This window comes from Equus caballus, chromosome 24, assembly GCF_041296265.1.
Source record: "Equus caballus isolate H_3958 breed thoroughbred chromosome 24, TB-T2T, whole genome shotgun sequence".
NCBI lineage: Eukaryota > Metazoa > Chordata > Mammalia > Perissodactyla > Equidae > Equus > Equus caballus.
The window spans coordinates 21,536,737-21,556,574 of NC_091707.1; the positions used below are offsets into that span (position 1 = coordinate 21,536,737).

The window sequence follows — 19,838 nt, forward strand, 5'->3', positions numbered from 1 at the left end:
ACTTACTAGACTCTCCGTCTCCTAAGATTTCTCCTTTCTTGTGGGAGCTTCCCCTCAGAGAACGAGGCTCACTGTGGAGCTGACTGCGCTCCCCAGGCAGCCCATAGCGGCTGTGAGGCAGCTGAGCAGAAGGGTGACCTTGGACTACATGCTCACCTCCAGCCTCAGTCAAACGGCCGCCCGTCCCTTTTGTTTAATACCTCATCCTGGCAAGGGCAGACTATGTTCTCTTTCTGGAAGGGTCTATGGAGCAGAAAAGAGAAGGCTCGAGATCATGTAGAAAGTGCCCTTTTAAAGTGTTCTTTAATGTGAGGGATATGCAGTATGGAGAGAGAACGCAAGTGTGGTTCCTCTCTCACTTCAGGGTCTGCTCCAGCATGAGGTCCTTGGAGACACCTTATTGAAGGAGAAGGAAAATGCCTCCTTAGTTCTGGAGGGCGCTGTTTCGAAAGGCCTCTGCTGGCTTCCAGGGCAGGCGTTGGGCTTCTTCAGAATAACTCAGCCCACCCTTTCTGGTTCATCAGTAGCACCAGCAGCTCTGGACCAACTGATGGGCTGGGCAGATGCCTTCAGAGGCTCTGTCCTCATTCACGAAGGTGTCAGGCAGGCCTTCCAGCACAGAATTAAACTTCCTAGGAGGCAAAGGAAGAGGAACTGGAGAGGAGCATTTTGAAGAGCCTAAGGCATCTTTCATTTAATTTACATTTTTAATCCCTTGGATATTAGAGTCAAAGACTGAGAGACATACACACAGCACTTCTTACATATAGTAGACCATTTCTATCTATCCTTGGCCCTCTCCTTGGCAGAGAAAAAATATTTTAGTCCTCAGACATATCTAGTCTTGACTATTTATTCTTGATTTTTCATTATCGGCAGAGAAACTTTGAAAAATTAATTTTAATGCAAAAGAGATTTAGTTTTGCCAGAAGATATACTTTTCACACTGGAACATAGAGGTAATGGGCTCTGAGTGGAAGTAATTCTAAATTTAAATTTACAGTGATTTTCTGGGTATATTTAGCAGGGCATGGGGAAGAGTTCTCGTGAGGCTTAAGTATGCATTTTAGAGACAGGCTCTTTAGTGGCCTTCAAATGTCTTTACTTGCTCTGTGGAGCTCAGAAATTGTTTCTGACTTGGAATCATAGAATATTAGGTATGAAAAGAACTTAAATGCTAGTCCACCCTTGTGTTCCAGGTGCAGAAGGCAGATGACCTATCACGAGAGCTGTTGTCCCAGGCCGGAGCTCTTTGCCCACCGCCCCCTCTGACCACACAGAGGGTCCAGACTTAGCAAGATGAGGATTTAGCCACTAAATAAAGGATAGTATTTTCCTTCACTTAGATTTCAGTCAGATTTGACAAGGCTCGCTTTACTGTGCAGTTTTTGCCATCATCTTTTTCTGACAGTTTTTAATCTGTGGGACGTCTTAGTGTGCTTTTAACACACCAAATCGTCTGATTGTTACAGAGATGAAAATAGAAAATCAGCAGGGATGTGGGATTTGCCTCTTTCACCTCCTTCTCCTTTAAACTCCTTCCCGTGGCGAGGGGACGTGTGGTGTGTCTGCAGCACATGACACTGACTGGGTCCTCCAGGCAGCTGACTAATGGGGCCTGAGCCGCCTGCTGCATTTGCCCGGCCCCAGCATAGACTTGCCACACTTAGCAGCTCCGGCTTTGTGCCAGCTTTGGGAGCCATCAGGTGACGCTGTCAGGCTGGTGCCACTCCCACTGGCCTTGGCATGAGGAGGCGAGGCTGGATCACTGAGGGCTACCCTTTGGCAGGGAGTATCCTCAGGTCCTGATGGCACAAGTCTTGCCCAAGTTCCCAGGGGAGACGAGTGATGTGATGGCCTAAGTGCCAGAAGCCCAGGCAGGCTGGCTTCGCGGGGAGCAGAAGGCTGAAGGCAAATCTGCAGCACCCGCAGGCAGATGCTGTCACAGCAGCCTAGGGGGAGGCTGGTGTGGAACCGGTGTGGGATCTTCCCTGGGTCTGGATCTTGGCTCGGCCTTCACTGCTGGGTGACCTCCATGAATTCCCTAACCTTACTGAGCTCCCGTTTTCCCGTCTGTATGATGATGGTGGTGATACTTAACTTACAAGTGGCGAAGGTGAGAAATAATGTAGGTTAGGCACCTTGCAGGGCTCCTGCACATCCATAAGCCCAAAACATAGTAGCTACTATTTCTATTATTGAAGAACACAGCCACAGGTCTCCTCATTGGTTATTGGTACAATTCTGTAAGACTTTTTTTTTTTCCTTTAGGAATTTGAACTCTTATTTTCAAGCCTGACAGTTTCAGCTGGAAGAGAATTTTGAAATGCTTTATCATGTTTTAGATTCTCTTGTTACTTATGCCTAGAGTAAGACTTAGAAAAGTTATAGAAACGAGCCACCATGCCAAGAATCTGAGTATCCCAGATGTCTGATGTCTGGCTCAAGGCCCATGGAGTCTAGGTGAACCCTCTAACTTTGCCCAAATAAAGGATCATTTTTTTCTTTTAATATGCTAGATCCCTTCGCTTATCCCAGACGGAGATGAATATTAAATAGCCAGAAGTTTCCTGTCTGTGATCAATTCTAATGCCTTTTGTGAAGGGAAATGATTATAAATTATTACCAGTTAATTAAATGAGTGTTTCCGTTGAGTCCTGTGTGCAGGCTTTTATCTAAGCCTGTTTAGAATCATGGAACATTAGAGCTAGAAAGGTTTTTAGACAACCTCTCATTTCATGGACGAGGAGACTGAGCCGGGGATGTAAGTGACTTGCCCAGCTTCTGCAAGGTGATGCCAAGGGAAAGCAAATGTTGGCTGAGGGAGTGTGTGTGGGGAGGGAGGGGTGCTGGGGCTCTGCTGGGCACAGCAAGGGAACAGAGGAGGATCCCTAAGCAGGGGCCTGGGTAGTCCAGTTGCTACTGGTACGCCTTGGAGTCGTCTTGGAGCACTTTTATATTTTATGATGTTTTGTCACATAGTATTTATTACAGCATAAAATACCATCATTCCTGATTCCTCAAAAAATTAAAAATAGAACTACCATACGACCCAGCTATCCCACTACTGGGTATCTACCCAAAGAGCTTGAAGTCAGCAATTCCAAAAGTCTTACGCACTCCAATGTTTATTGCAGCATTGTTTACAATAGCCAAGACATGGAAGCAACCTAAGTGCCCATCAACAGATGAGTGGATACAGAAGATGTGGTACATATATACAATGGAATACTACTCAGCCATAAGACAGAACAAAATTGTCCCATTTGCAACAATGTGGATGGACCTTGAGGGAATTATGTTAAGTGAAATAAGCCAATTAGAGAAGGACAATCTCTGTATGACTCCACTCATATGAGGAATTTAAAAATGTAGACAAGAGAACAGATTTGTGGCTACCAGGGGAAAGGGGGGTAGGGGGTGGGCATAAGGGGAGAAGTGGTGCACCTACAACACGAATGACAAACAATAATGTACTACTGAAATTTCACAAGATTGTAACCTATCATTAACTCAATAAAAAAAAATACCATCATTCCTATTTTATGGGTGATGAAATTGAGATGGTCAAATGACCTTCCAGTTCAGCTCATTAGACCAAATCAATGGATATTTGTTGAGTGTTTACTTGGTTCAAGGAACTCTGCTAGGCCTTTGGAGTATAAAAGTGTCAAATCCCGCTAGAATGGAGCTTACAGACTTAGTGTAAGCGATGAGATATAAGTATGTGAAATTTTACCTAATTGCTCAAGGGCATAGACATGTGTTAAGATAATATCTGAGACAGGAATTTTGAGACTGCGGGATCAATGTGCATGTCAAGATCTTCCTGGCAAAAGTTCCTTCCTTCAGCTCCTGTACCTGCATCATCTTTGCCAGGTGCATTCGTTACCCACCCTGCCTGTCGCCCTAGGGAGCTGCTGTGGGAAATCCTGAGCACCTGGCAATGATCCCGACCCCAGGACTAATTCAGTAAAGGTTTGAATAAATAGAAAGGTGAAGTGAAGAGAGAAAGGCTTTCCAAGCAGAGACAACAGCATGAGCAAAGGTGTGGCCGTGCCACAGAAAGGAGACAGGCCCGACTAGGAGAGCCAGTTTAAAGAATGGAAGCTTGAAAAGAAGTTTGGATAAGTTAGTATCCCAAGGTGACCTGGAAAGCCACGTGAAGCAGAGTGAGTTTTGTTCTGAAGGCATTGGGAAGCCACTGGAAGCTTTGATGGGGAAAAGTTGACAGCAGCACTTGGAGAGGGTATTTGGGCAATGAGGTGTAGATACTTCTTTTGTTTGTTTGTTTTTATATCACAAAAGTTTTAAATTTCAGTGTAGTCCAATCTGTCAATTATTTTTTGTTGCTTGTACTTTTTTCTTTTTTTTTTTTTTTTTGAGAAAGATTAGCCCTGAGCTAACTGCTGCTGCCCATCCTCCTCTTTTTGCTGAGGAAGGCTGGCCCTGAGCTAACATCCGTGCCTATCTTCCTCTACTTTATATGTGGGACACCTACCACAGCATGGCGTGCCAAGTGGTGCCATGTCCTCACCTGGGATCCCAACCGGCAAACCCTGGGACGCTGAAGTGGAACATGCGAACTTAACCGCTGCGCCCCTGGGCTAGCCCCGCTTGTACTTTTGACGTCATATCTAAGAAACCATTGCCTAAAGTCAGGAAAGTCAGGAAAATTTACTCCTATGTTTTCTTCCAAGAGCTTTATAGTTTTAGTTCTTACATTTAGGTCTATGATCCATTTTGTGTTCATGGTTATCTGTGGTATGAGGTAGGGACCCGCCTTCATTCTTTGCACATAGATATCCTGTGGTCCTAGCACCAGTGTTAGAGTCTTCTTTCCCCATTTAACTGTTTGATACTCTCATGCCCCTTTTTATTCCCTCTGCACCACCTGTCCTGTTTCTCTAAACCCTGTTCCAGCCAACCACTGATATGTTTTCTACCACTATAGAAACTATATGTTTATAGTCATATAAAACTATGTTTTCTTGCCTTTTCTAGACAGAATGTACTCTTTTTTGTTTGGTTTCTTTCATTTAGTATACTTCCATGTTGTTGCATACATCAGTAGTTTATTCTTTTTCTTCTTGAGGACTATTCCATTGTATGGGTATACCACTTTTTGAAAATAGCTCCTGTGAGCATTTGCATATATATCTTTGCCTGAACATACACTGTCTTTATTCTTGGCTAAATACCTAGGAGTGGAATAGCTGGATCAAATGAGAGATGTATGCATAACTTTTTAAGAGAATGTCAAACTGTTTCCAAAGTGATGGGAGCCTTTTACAGCCCTGTCAATGGTGTGTGAGAATTCCGCTTGCTTGATGTTCTTACAAACACTTAGTATAGTCAGACTTTTGAATGTTAGCCATCCTAATAGCTGTGTATTGTTATTGCACTGTGGTTTTAATTTGCATTAATCCAATGACTAATGATGTTGAACTTGTTTTTATGTACTTATTTGCCATCTGTCTATCTTCTTTGGTGAAATGAAGTGATGGAACCCACTTTTTGAAAGTTGGTTTGTTTTGTTTTCTTATTAATGAATCTTGTAAGTTCTTCATTCTGGATACAAGTACTTTATGAGATAGATGATTCACAAATATTTTATCCTAATCTGTGTCTCGTTTTCTCATTCTTTTAATGGTATCTTTCAAAGAGCAGAAATTTTCATTTTGGTGAAGTTCAATTTATCATTTTGTTCTTTCATGGATTGTGCTTTTGTTTTCATATCTAAGAAATATTTGCCTAACCCAAGGTCCCAAAGATTTTCTCTTAAGTATTTTTCTTGAAGTGTTAGTGTTTTCGGTTTTGCGCTGAGGTCTATGATCCGTTTTGAGTTGATTTCTGTGTGAGTTACGTGTATGAGTTGAAGTTCACTCTTTTGCATATGGATGCCCAGTGGTTACGGCACCAGTTTTTGACACTGAGTTTTTGTTGATTTATCTATTTGTGCATAAGAATGTCATTTTTTTAAAGGCCATTGCTTTCTGGGTTTAGACAAGGGCCCGGGTGTTGCCGTCCTCACCAATAGAAGGGGCCTGTAGGAAAGAGGAGTTAGTGTCTTCGTTTCTGCCTGAATGATTGTTACAGGAAGAATGCTGAGTGTGTCCATTTCCATGTTGGGCCTCCCTAGTGCCCTGGCCTCAGCCCTGTTCCGTTGGATGTTCTGTCAGTGCTTTCGATGATGACGTAGCTAACCCAGGCCCTGATTGGGAAGGCTGTAAAGCTGAGAAGGAGAGTGAATGAACTGACTGGATTTGGAATCCAGCGAGCCTTGGGGCCTGGAACAACAAGTTGAAATTCTAGAGAAAAAATATGAAGCTCTTAGGATTTGGGGCCTAACCACTGAACAGAATGTAGGAAGCAGAGCCTTAAAGCACATAGAAAAGATGCAAAGATTTTAGTTGATGACAAACTCAAGCTTGGTCACAGGGGCTTCTCAAAGTCCTTGTGTAGTCTTTGCTGCATCAGTAAAGGGCTGTCACTGTTGAGCTCAAGGTTGGTGATAACCTTGCTTTCCCCTGTTAAGGTCAGGTTACACCTGCAAGCTGATGTTCGCTCTTTAATGGGAGTATGGAGAAATTGGGGCATATCTGAAGGAAACTGGTCACAATGATAAAGGAGGAGAAAAACATGTGCTATAGAAAGCAGCTTGGGCTATCCATGTTTGTTAATTTATTTACTCATTCACCATATCATTTCAGTCCTTTTATGTGCAAGGAAGGTTCCTAAAGGACAGGGCATAATAACTACAACATGATGTGGGTTCCAGCAATGGTTTCCATGATGGTGTAGAGTTGCCCAACTGTCTAAAAGAGGTCTGGGACGGTCTTCCTGTAAAGGTGAATTTTGAGTTGAGTCTTGATGGACAAATAGGAGTTTGACAGATACAAAAGAGAGGAAAGGATTTTCCAGCCAGAAAGATTGCATGCCCAAATCCCTAGGCAGTAAGCTTCAGATAGGGAATGCTTGTTTTTCACAATTTTGACTACGTTCTCCAGTATGCTGCCTGACCCATAACACATTTTATTGATCTCTCAGATTAAATGAAATAGCATGCCTCCCTGGAGAGTCTACAAGTAATTAAAAGAGGCTGAGATGCAGGTTGTTTGTATTTAGGATGGTGGGGACACAGCATGCAGGGCTATGTGCCAGCTGACTTTGGACCTTATCATGGAGGGGAGAGGATAGACTGAAGGAGTTTAAGTTAGGAAGTCACATGGTCAGATTTTCATTTTTGAAACATGTCACTGGCAGCAGCTGGGCAGGGGAGTGGGGCAGCCAGTCTGGAGACAGAAACCAGCTAGAAGGCCATTGCAAGAGGCCAGGTGAGGGATGGTGGTAGAAGTGGAAAGGAAGGGGCAGGTTTAGGAGAGGCTCAGAAAGTGGCCTTTGTGGGATCTGGTAGAATTATGTGTATGTGGTAAAGAGCCTGGCTGCTGGGTAGATGGTAGAATCAGAGGTGTCAGTTAAGGGGTACAAGATGAGAAGTTGAACTCTGGACATGTTGATGTGTTGAACTAAAGGAAATTGTCTCAGTGGGACACTGAGATGGAGACTTTCAGAAAGGTGCATATATAGGTTTGGGAGTGAGCTCTGTGCTCGAGACTTATGAAATGAATCTGACTACACCCCCTTGGAGGTTCTGATATGTCTGGTTCTTTCTCCTACTCCTACCCCAAAGAATCTCAGATGGTTTTGAAATCATGAGTCTGAATCTTCCAGTGGAAGGAAAAGAGGACTTAGGAGCAGCAAGATTTAAAGGCAATCAGAGAGAGAGAATGCTGGAAAGGAGTCTGAGAAAGAAAGTTAGAGAAGAGCAAGAGGAGGACCAAGGAAGAAAGCTGCCTTGGAAGGAAGGAGTAAAGAGATTCATGAAGAAGCATGTTGTTAAGAGGATGAGATGCTGCAGAGAGATCAACTGAGACGAAGACAGATGCAGCTTTGGATTTGACCCCATGGGACATGCTGAGCTTGCAGGAGCTGTTTTGATGCTGCAGGGAGGCAGATTGTAGGGGATGGCATGGATGTTAGAAGGTGTAGAGGGGTGGTGATAATTGTCTTTAAATATTTGACTTATTCTCTTTGGCTGTCAATTTGGATAAGTCTTTTGGGTGCAAGTGATAGAAAAGCCTGCTCAAACTGGCTAAAGCAAAAGGAATTTATGGACTCACTTCCCTGAAAATCCAGAAGAATCAAGCAAAGCTTGATCCATGGGTTTAAATGATATCAAGACGTGGTCTCTGTGTCTCTCAGGTCTCCTTTCTCTGCTGGCTTCATTCTCCAGCCCAATGTGGTGACAAGGAGGGTGCTGGGCACTCCCAAATTTATGTCCTTCCAGACTGAAGTTCAACAGAAGTGAGATCTTGTCTCTTCCTTGTAGGGGATTCCTAATTGGACCCACTTGGATTTTGTGCCCAAACCTGAACCAGTTACTGAGGGTAGGGAATAGCACTTACTCAGATGGCCAGATGTAGGACTATGTGTCAGCTCCATACCAGTCGTTGTGGCTGGAAAATTCAGTGCTCTGATTGGCCAGTCCTGGGTCACATGTCCACTCTGGAACTAGGGGTAGAATCCCAGCTGAACCATTTGCACTGCATGTGAGGGAGGGATAGTTCTCAAATAAAGCTGAAGTGCTGTTCTCAGAAGCTGGAATGGATGTTCTACCTAGAGAGAAAATATCCACTGCAGCTGTAGGGGCAGAACTAGGGTCAATGAATGGAAACTATTGGCTACTGCAATTCTGCTCTTAGAGAAAGATATTGTCTGGGTGCCGGGGTGAAAGAAGCCAGCTGTGAAGGTAGGCTGTTGGCTGTCAACTGGAGGTATGTAAGTGACCACTGTGAACAGATGACAGCAGCCCATCAGCACGGTGTAGATGGAACAGATAACCTCTATGGCCAGGTTTTCCAAACTGTCTCTCTGTGACACAGTAAGGAATACATTTTTACGCTAAAACATGGTATACCCTTATAAATGCATAGAAAAAACAGAAATTTCATGACATAGTACTTCTCCTTACTACTTGGTGCGTTTATATTTTCTGTTCCATTTTATTCTACTTAAAATCCCTGTTGTGTGCAACATTGTTTTCATGTCCCACTAATGAACCTCGACCTGCACTTTGTGCAGCCCTGTTCTAAGGTCCGAGGTCTTGCATGGACTAGGCTTGAAGACGGCGTTTGAGTCTGACTTGCCCACTGCAACAGTGGCATTGGTCAAAGCTGCAGCAGCAAACCTGTTCTACTTGTACGGGCTCCTGATTCTCAGTGGTGGAATCTCCTGCCATCTGTCATAGCAACTTCTGACTCGTCGGGGTAGAGTAGCCTTCTTTGCAGGCCCGTGGGGCAGTGTCGGAGGGAGTTTACGGGCTGGCCATGGGCTGGAAGATCACAGAGGCGGTCCCGGCCGCCTGTCTGTCTGGAGGCTGGGAGCAGCTCCTTCTGTGCCTGCAGCAGCTTATGTTGTGAGGTCGAATGTGTGCGCATGTGTGTGCTGTCTGCCAGGCCTTTATAGTGAAGAGGAGGGAGTGGCTTTTAAAAATAACATATTTTTGACTTGAAACAAGTCAAGGCAGAGAGTAGAGACAATTAGAGACTGACATCCTGTTTAGTCATCTCTCCAGAGAACTCTATTTTCAGAACTGTTCTATAAAGGTGCACACGTGGTTTTAAGATAGTTAAGGGGATATGGTTAAGTTAGCAGTAGTCATGATGCAAGTAGCTTATTCAAACGCTGGGCTGATCTCCAGTGTGGTAACCACACTGTGGCAGATTTTATGAGGAGAAAGGGAAGGTTTATAAGAATAGGCTACTCTACAGGTAAAGCTTTCTGAGTCAGTACAAAACAGGCGTCTTTTGTTTTGAAAAGTACATAACCGAGGTGTGGTGTTACAAAATATGTGTTGGTGAGCTAGGGTAAGGTCAGTGCGTTTTCTTTTTCAGTCTTTGTCACCTATAGGTACAATAAAAATAGTGAATAGTACTGCTAAGTCTCTTTGAGATCATCTGATGGAAGCCATGGCAGAAATGCTGACTAATGATGTCACGGACTTTCAGATGACAACAGTGACCCTAGGGGTGGTTAAGGGCCTTGCCCAGAGTCCAGAGCCAGCTGTGGCAGTCAGGCTAGAGTCCATGTCCTGGTCTAGTTCGGGGCCCTGTCCACCATACCATGTGATTAGCAGCTTTTTAAAATTTAATATTCTACAAATGACCATCCGTATCTATACTCAGCTTCTTTGGACTTCTCTCTCTCTTAGATGAAAGGCCAAAGGCAGAAATGGGGCCAAACTGGACAATATTTTATTTACAATTATAAATTCATGTATTTGAGTCCAAAAGAACCTCACGATTCAAGGCTTAGAGATGTTCATGGGTAGTTCAAGGTTAGCACCAGCACGAAGAGGGCAGAGCCTGCCTACCTGGGCTGGTGTGATTAGAGCAGATGTGGAGGGCATGCCCCAGGATGCTGCCTGAAGGTCTTTGGGACAGTGGAGTGTGTGCAGAGGATGGGACCTAGTGAGAAGGCTTCAAGCTCCCTTATTTGCAGAATGTACATCTTGGTATCTCAGCTCATAGAGAACTTTAAGGAATCTTGATCCTCCTGTGCGCTGTGAGGGGGGTGAATGGAAAGCTCCTGAACTGCCTGCCCTAGTGCTTCCTGAAGAGCACCCACACGTAGAGGGAGATGTTGTGGACAGAGAAAGCACTGCCCTTCATACGTTTTACTCCCTAAAAGCTACAGGTCTGCAGTTGACCATGCCACATTTGTTCATTAGCTTGTATGTTGCCATTATTTCTCTATGTCATATACTTACCATGCGGTTTAATAAAATGCTGCTCTTATAAATGGTGTGCATAAGATAGGGATGTCTCCAAAACAATGACCAAGTCATAATGTGCTTCTCGACATCATGAAGAGCCAAAGTAGAAGAGGGTAAAAGTCAAGAGAAGGGAAACATTGAAAGAACTGTTTCTTTTAGATTTGCATTTTCAAGCCTTACGGTTCCTTGTGCTTTCCCTCGATTCTTGCCCCTCGGCTGTTGAATGAGACTTAGATCTGATTAAGACTGTGATTTGCACATTTAGACCTCTCTGTGAAGAATTACTTGAGGCCCACAAAAAGTACTTTAAGATTAGAATGTAACTTTTTTTTTTTTTTTTTTTTCTTTCTAGGTGGATCTGGAGCCAGAAGGGAAAGTATTTGTGGTAATAACCCTAACAGGGAGTTTCACTGAAGGTAAGAGCGAGTTTTGATTGTTTTCCCGTGTATGTGAAATCTTGGTTCATACTAAGTAGGAATTTCTATCATGGAAATTATAAAAAGAGCATTTTGTATAACACACTTTAAAAAATTCACTGTTCTAAGTTAGGCTGGCTGATTTTTGTTGCCTAATGGTTATTGGTTTGGGTGGCCAGATTAAATATATTTGCTAAATCTGGCAGTCTCGTGTTTTGTTTAACATACTCACTGAATTTTTTTTTTATTCATCATCATCTTAACTGAATTGATTCTTGCCTCTCTTGGTTCAAGTCTCTTAAACTGTACTTTAGATTTGCGTTTTGGGGCCAGTCTTTTAGTTTGCCCTTGAATGTGTTAAGAATAGAAGGATCACATTCTCTTCCTTATAATCTTAATCTCATTCTGTTCTTTAAGAGATTCTGTTCCATTTCTCTGGTACCACCCCCACTTCTAGCTCCTGATTTTTTTTTTAATTGAGGTAAAGTTTATATACAGTGAAAAGAACAGATCAGAAGTGAAGAATTTGAGTTTGACAAATGCGTACAACTGTGTAACCAGCACCCAATCCAAGATAAGAACATTTCCATCACTCTGAATATTCCCCTGTGTCCTTTTCCAGTGAATTCCCTGCTGCCAGGGCAATAAATATAGTACTTTGCTTTGTTTTTTCACCGTAGGTTAGTTTTGCCTATTCTGGAAGTTCATGTAAATGGAATTATGTAGTACGTTCTCTTTGTGTCTGATTTCTTTCGCCCAGCATGATTTTTGTGAGATTCATTCATGACATTGGATGTATCAGTATCTTATTCCTTTTTATTGCTGAATATTCCATTATATAAATGTAGCATAATTTGTTTACCCATTCTCCTCTTGGTGGACATTTGGAGTTTTCCCTGTTTTGGGGTGTCATGAGTGCTTCTATAAACATTCTTGTACATAGACTTTTATGGACACGTACTTTCATTTTCCTTGTGTAAACACCCAGCAGCGGAATTGCTGGGTAATAGAGTGGGTATATATTTAGCTTTATAAGAAACTCTCAAATGTTTTGCCAAAGTGGTTGTATTATATACTCCCACCAGCAATGTATGAGAGTTACTCCATGCAGTTACTTCGTGTCGTCACCAACACTTGGTATGGTCATTCTCTTTAATTTTAGATATTCTAGTGGGTATAAAATAGTATCTTGTGGTTTTAATTTGTATTTCCCTGATGATGAATACATTTTCATGTGCTTATTGGTCTTTTTTTCTTTCCAAGTGCCAGTTCAAGTCTTTTGCCCTGTTTTCTGAAATTGGTTTGTCTTTTTATTACTGATTTTTAGGAATTCTTTATGTTTTCTGGATATGAATCCTTTGTGAGAAATATGTATTATGAATACTTTCTCCAGTCTGTGGCTTGCCTTTATTTTCTTCATGGTGTCTTTGAGCAGAAGTTTTTAATTTCTTTGAGGTCCAACTTATCAATCTCTGCTTTCATAGTTTACATATTTTGTGTAAAAACATTTTTCTCTAAGAAATCTGTCTATTATAGTGTCACAAAGATATTTTCCTGTTTTCTTTTAGAAGCTTATAATTTTAGCTTTTATGTTTATGTCTATACTCCTTAAATTAATATTTATGTTAGATGTGATAGAGGGGTTGAGATTTCTTTTCTGTATATAGTAATCTAGTTGTTCTAGCACTGTTTATTGAAAAGACTTTCTTTTTCCCATTGGATCACCTTGGAACCTTTGTCAAAAATCAGTTGACCCCATACGTGGGTCTCTTTTTGGATTGTCTATTATGTTCTGTCGATCCGTTTGTCTACCTTTAGGCCAGTTCCACAGGGTCTTCATTACTGCTGCTTTGTAGTAACTTTTAAGGTTAAGTACTGTGAGCCTTCCAACTTTGTTCTTTTTGTTTGTTTGTTTAAAGTTTTATTTTAGTTATTCTCAGTATTTTAAATTTGGGTGTCAGTTCTAGAGTCATCTTATCCATTTCCACACAAAAGTGTGCTGGATTTTGAATTGAAATTGTGTTGAATCTATAGGTCAATTTGAGGAGAACTGACGTCTTAACATTGTGAGCATCTTCACATCCATAAACATGATGTATCTCTCCGTTTACTGATGGTCTTTAATGTGTCTCCTCTATATCTGCAATATGAGCAATATCGTATAGTTTTCAATATAGAAGTCTTACACATATTTTTAAAAAATTCCTAAGTATTTTAAACTTTTTGATGCTGTTATAAATATTTAAAAAGATTTTATTTTGAAATTGTTTGTTACCAGTATATAGAAATGAAATTCTTTTTGTAGATTAACTTTGTCTCCTGCAACCTTAATAAATTCACTTATACATCCTAGTAGGTTTATTTGTTTGTAGATACCTTAAGATTTTCTATGTAAACAATCATATTGTCTACTAATAAAGACAGTTTTCTTTTTCTTTTCTAATATTTATGGTTTTTATTTCCTTTTCCTGCCTTATTGTGCCTGGAGGCCTATAGGACGCACCTCCTTGCCTCATAACCAATCTTAGAAGGAAGGGATTTAGTCTTTTCCCGTAAGTGTGATGTTGGCTGAATGCATTTTGTAGATGCCCCTTATCGCAACTGAGAAGGTTCCTTTCCAGTTCTAGGTTTCTGATAGGCTTTTTTTTAATCAAGTGTAACTGTTGAATTTTGGCAAATGCTTTTTCTGTTGAGATTACCATATGGTTTTTCTCCTTTTTCTTTATTTTCTAGTAGGGAATTAAATTATTGGCTGATCCCCTTAAAACTGTTAAGGATTTTTTTTTTTTTGTGAAGAAGATTGGCCTTGAACTAATATATATTGCCAATCTTCCTCTTTTTGTTGCTTGAGGAAGATTGTCACTGAGCAAACATCTTTGCCAGTCTTCCCCTATTTTATGTGGGATGCCGCCATAGCATGGCTTGACAAGCAGTGCTAAGTCCGTGCCGGGGATCTGAATCTGTGAACCCAGCTGCCGCGGAAGCAGAGCACGAGAGCTTAACCACTACACCACCAGGCTGGCCCCTGTGAAGGCCTTTCAGAGTGGGACTTCTTTACTTTTTTTTTTTTTTTTTTGAGGAAGATAGGCCCTGAGCTAACATCTGCGCCCATCTTCTTCTATTTTCTATGTGGGACACCTGCTACAGCATGGCTTGATCAGCAGTGCGTAGGTCTGTGCCTGGGATCCAAATCGGCGGACCCCGGGCCTCCAAAGCCGAGCATGCGAACTTGACTGCTACGCCACCCGGCCAGCCCCTTACTTTTTTCCCCCTTACTTTTAGGGCAAATTCCACAGTCCTAGGACATAGTCTTTATTCATAAGACATAGCCAATCTGGCATTTCGATGGAACGCCCGAGATGTTGTAAATCCGTTTGCCTTTGTTGGGGACTCAAGCTTCAAACCGTCTCTCCTGCAGTGGGAAACGGCTGACAGCTCCACGCACTTTGCTCAGCACTCAGGCTCATTTTCTGGACTCGAGGAGTCTCCATCACACGCGCTCAGCTAGGAGGACCAGGGACTGAGGAGTTTACATATTTGGTGATTCTTCTCTCTGTGGCCTCATCCTTTCCAGGATTTCTCTGTTCAGGTTCCAGTCATCTGGTAGTTCTGAATCTTGTCATTTCTTCTTCAAGCCATTGAAACTGTAGCCTTCTGTTTTGAGTTCTGGTCACTCGGCCCTGTGCAGCCTGGGAAGTAATCATGGGAAATGGCCTGTAAATGTGGATCCTGCTCAATGCAATTCTCTTCTTTCACGTGTCAAATTCCCTCTAATTTCTGCCTTTTTTTGGTTCCTCTCCAATGTTTTCAACTATTTGTTTTAAAACATATTTTCTAGGGATTTTAGTTGTTTTTGGTGAGAGGATCAGGCTTTACAAGCTACTCCACCGTCACTAAAATTCTTGTGAAGATTTTTATGCATGAGACTTACTAGTTTGTCTGTTTGATGTGGGCATTTTGCAAATTGGTGACTTCTTCTTTGAGAAATGGTTTTCTCTCCTCCCGGCCAACCATTCTTAGACACGGGGGCAAGTTGTTTCAATGTTAAGATTTTTCAAACTGTCGTCTCAATTGTTGCATCTTATCTTTATGCTCCGATAGTGAAATTAGCAGAAACCTAGGATGCTTGAACATGAAAAAACTGTTCAGATTACAGTGTGGGGTCTTCTGCCTGCTCATAGGTCTTTTTGTTTTGCTTGGTATCCTGGAATTACAGGATTTGTCTGAAAAATGAATCTGCTTATAGGTCAGTTGAGTAAAATGTAGTGTCATCATGACCGAGCACTATTGATAGAACATTCTCACAGCCCATGGAGCATGGGTACAACCATGGTATCGACAAACCGGCAGTGAGAGGAGAGACAGCGAGGAGCGGGGGAGATTCTGAATGTGCTGAACCGCTTTTCTGCATTAAGTTACGAGGGACCACGGAGGAAGGCCATGCATCTTAGACCACGTCTGATTGTGCTGTAGTCGTTACGTGACTTCTTTTCCTTAGAGTTATGCCAGCTCTTTAGGACTACATTTTATTAATGTTCCATCTTCCTTCATTGTACACTAGAAACATCAGAATACTAGCACTGGAATGCTCCTGGAGGTTCTCGTTGTATTTATTTATTAGATTTAGTGATAAGAAGAAAGGAATGTCAAATCTTATTGGCGTGAGTTTTTACCAGGTCATTGCAATTGTATTCCTTTCAGAGTTGACCCTGGGTAAATTTGTGAGGTAGGCCAAGTCCATCTTTAGTAATTCTACCTCCCCTTTAAGTTAGTCCTTCCTGCTCTCTGTTTCAAACTGTCTCTTAATGCAATAAGATGCCCAGTGATCTCTTTCTACGAACAGATGCTAACAAAGAAGATAGTGAATTCATGGACTAATTCACACTAAAGTGATAGTGATTGATATCTTAATACTCGACCCCTTAGGTGTGTTTGCATATTTTAAAAGATGCGAAAAGGGCCGTTTTATCTGTGAGAAATAGACTTCCAATGTTGAAATTTCAGGAGCTGTGGCATCTATGTGTGGGATGCATTTTGGAACCTCAGATCTGTTCTCTCTCTCTGTGGGAGCATTGTCTTGTCAGTTTGGCTCCTTGGATGGAGCTCAGCTTGAGCTTGCACGTGGCTGCTGCCTTCGAGTACAGCTCCCTTGTCAAATGCAGAGGATATGATGGCTGCCTTTGCAAGTGTGTTATAGGAGGAGGGAATGGAGCCACCACCCCCGCCCCCGACGCTCCTGCCACACCTGTGACAGCAGCCTGAGCCTGGCGCTGTGAGCATGTCCATGCCTTGGCTTTGTTCCTCTCAGCCACACTGCCTTATCCCTGGCCAGAAAGTGATATGTTGGCTGATAGAACATTGGAGCTCTAGTTCCCATCTTGGGTGCTGAAGGGCTTTACATAAAGGGGCAGTATGAGGTCAGGCCTGCCCAGTGTGTCTCAGACTGTGAAAGGGGCATTGGCCTGAGATCCTGGAGGGATTGTCACAGCTCAAGAAGTGTTAGCTGAGCCTCAGGGTATAGCTAATCTATCTTTCAGGATTATTTTGAAGGTCTGATGATACAATGCGTAGGGAGGTGCTTTGCAAACTGTTGAGCACTAGATGAAGTTACACTAGTGGGGTTCTTATCTCCATGTTCCTATTGTCACAGCAGCAATATTTCCGTCGTTCCCTCAGCCCCGGCCTGGGACCCCTTGTATACTCAGCGGGCCTGTTTTATTTTGACGCTAATTTATTTTACACTAGAAACCACAAGGATTTAGTGGACAGTTACTAGCATAATGTTGGCTTGTCACACGCTGTTTTCCTTTCATGGCCTCCTGTAGGAGTTCTGCTATTAGCTCAGATTCTACGGTCCCAAAGCTGTCCTTTAAAAGAAAAAATTGCTCCAACGGGGCTGAGGTCTGTGGTATACAGGACTGGTTGTGAGGAGCTGCTGGCTGCTCCTTGTTTCATCCTGTCTCATTTTCTTATCTTTCACTCCGTAACTGAATTAGCGGCTAAGGCAAAAAGTTTTTATTAAATGTGAGACATGACTGAGAAATGACATGAGAAATACCTGCTGGGTGCAGACCTGTGATCTCATCATAGACGCTGGGCAGATAAAGATGGACAAGAGGTAGACACTTTCCTAAAAGAGCTCATAGGAGACAGGTGGATACACCCGTGTGTGCAGTGCAGGGGCTCAGGCCCCCCTGGAATAAGTCCAAGGCACGGTGTTGGCCCGCAGGAATATGTACTCAGATCAGCCAGCAGGTTTTTAGAGAAAGCGACACAGAGGAGGTGACGGTTAAAGCAAGTTTGAATAATAAATAGAAACGTGGCAGGAGGGGAAGATAGTTCAAGGGGGGAGACAGGGTTAGAGTTAGGTGAGAGAGCAGTGACAGGTTCCAGAAACTGGAAGTAGTGGGGAGGTGCCAAAGGTCGGGGAGTGTGATAGGAGAGGTAGCCAGACACTTGGGAGGGTCTTATGTGAAGGTTTGCTGGGGACAGTCTTAGTTTGTCTGCTAAACCAGTAAAACTGTCAACAGCGCCAGCTTGTGCTCTCAAAAGCGTCCTGGGTTAGATGACAAATTGCATGGTCCCACTACTTTTAGGCTAGTAGAAGTGAAGTGTGCCCGTGAAGGGTTTTAAGCAGAGAGAAACAAGATCTCTCAAGGGGCTAGGGGATACCAGGGTATTAGAGCGTAAGAGGCAACAAGGGTGTGGAGAGCCATTAAGAGACTATGAAAGTTGTCTAAGAGAGATTATTAGAGCCTGAGTTAAGCTGGAATCTGTGGGGGTTGGATGGAGAGGAGGGGACAGCTGTGAGGGATGTGCAGGTGGTGAAACCAACAGAAATCGTCAACTCCTTGGTGTTAGAGATGAAGAAGGATGGGTTTCAGATGATGTGGAGTCATTGACCAGCGTAGAAACACAGTGAGGGAAGATGATGAAGTCAGCTTTGAACAACTGGAGTTGGAGGTGCTTATTGGAAACCCTAGTGGAGACGTCTGGAAGGAAGTGGAAGTAAGAGTCTGGAGTTTGGCAAGAGAGCTGGGCCTGAGCTGTAGCTCTAGGTGTCAGTGGGAGACAGGCGCATGGATGTAGGGCCCCACTGAGAAGATTTAGAGAGAAAATCAAGGCTAACCAACAGCAGAACTCTGTGGAACACCAGCATTTAAAGACTCTGGCTCATGGATTATGATTTGTCAAGTTCAACTAAATTGTGTTGATGGTTTACTTAGTGAACACCCATTTTGTTAATATATTACTTACTCATTCAGTAATGTTTGAGTGCTTACAGTATGTCAGGCACTGTTTCACCGCATGGTATAACATCTCCCAAATTGGCATCAAAGTGTTTGATAATGAAGTTTGAAGAAAAAAATAGAACATAAAGGCTTTGAAAAGTAATGTTGGAATTGGTGTTACCTATAGTAGCTTCAAAATTTGATGATACAGTGTGCTGTGTGCAGGTTTATGCATAATGCTGGGGTGAGAAGGACAGATGAACCTGCTCGGAAACCTGCAGTGAGGGCCCTTCAGTGAACTAAGGTGGAACAAGAAAAACTCTCTGTGGAAGTCTGTCACAGAGCTGAAGGCAAAACGTTGTCAACCAGATCAGAAACCCAGCGCCATTGTTCATCTTAAGAAAGGTGTTACCACTCTTATCAGATGGAGAATTCCCCAGAGCACTGCTGCTGAAGTAGACACACTGGAAATGATTTATTATTTTGAAAAAGCTGTCTCCTGTTACCCTTTATTTCATTCTGGTTAAGCCTTTCTGTAGTTAACAACTAAATCTGCAACCTAATCAAGCTGAAATTTATTACAGAGGTGAAACAGACCTGGATTTTACTGCAAATCTCTAGATGCTGTCAGCATGACAGAAGCCGGCCCTGTTTATGCTCGTCACTAAGTTGGGCTAGTTTTTACCTGGAAGAGTGGAGTAGCAAAAAAAAAGGCTGAAATAAAGGAAACTTATGAAAATGCATCAAACTAAACTCATAACTGCTGTGATTAGAGGAGAAACAACAGAAAGAAATTAAGTTAAAGTAGTGATATCCCCTCATGTGAAAACAAATCAAAAAAGATGTTGCTGTGTTGTTATGCTATTAAGAAATATGATGTAAGATTTTAAGATTTGAAGAAAATGTAGTTTTGCATAAGTGCAGTTTGCCTGGACTCGTGGTACCTCAAACTTAATGATTGGCCCACAGAGGGAAAACCAGATACCATGTGCCTGCTACTGGAAGCACACCGCACCTCTGTGAGGTATCACGCCCCAAACTGAGCCCAAATCTGGGTGAGGCTTCTGGATCTAACTACCAGTTTAGAGGAAATACAGGGGACAGGGGGACATTTTAAATAACACCATAAGATGTAATGAGCAAAAGCCAGACTGTGGGAAAATTTTACAGGATAAGAGACTTAGTTTCTTCAACCAGAAATTGGAAGAAAAAACACGAGAGGAAGGAAAATCAAAATAACAAAAGAGAGACATATTGGCCAGTTTCAATATATGGATCATATTTTATCCCAATTCAAACATAAATTGTAAAACAAACAATGACTCCCAGGAGACAACTGGGGAAATGGGAACA

General features: G+C 42.5%; 1 protein-coding gene across 1 annotated transcript in view; it reads left to right on the forward strand.

Annotated features, from left to right (window-relative positions):
• The window catches only part of PRKCH (protein kinase C eta), a 212,981-nt gene that overhangs the window by 51,099 nt on the left and 142,044 nt on the right, over positions 1-19,838 (forward strand). Inside the window, exon 2 of the mRNA XM_001498126.7 lies at positions 11,190-11,253. Within this exon, the coding sequence (XP_001498176.1) occupies positions 11,190-11,253 (64 nt within the window). The remainder of the gene's footprint in view (positions 1-11,189; positions 11,254-19,838) is intronic.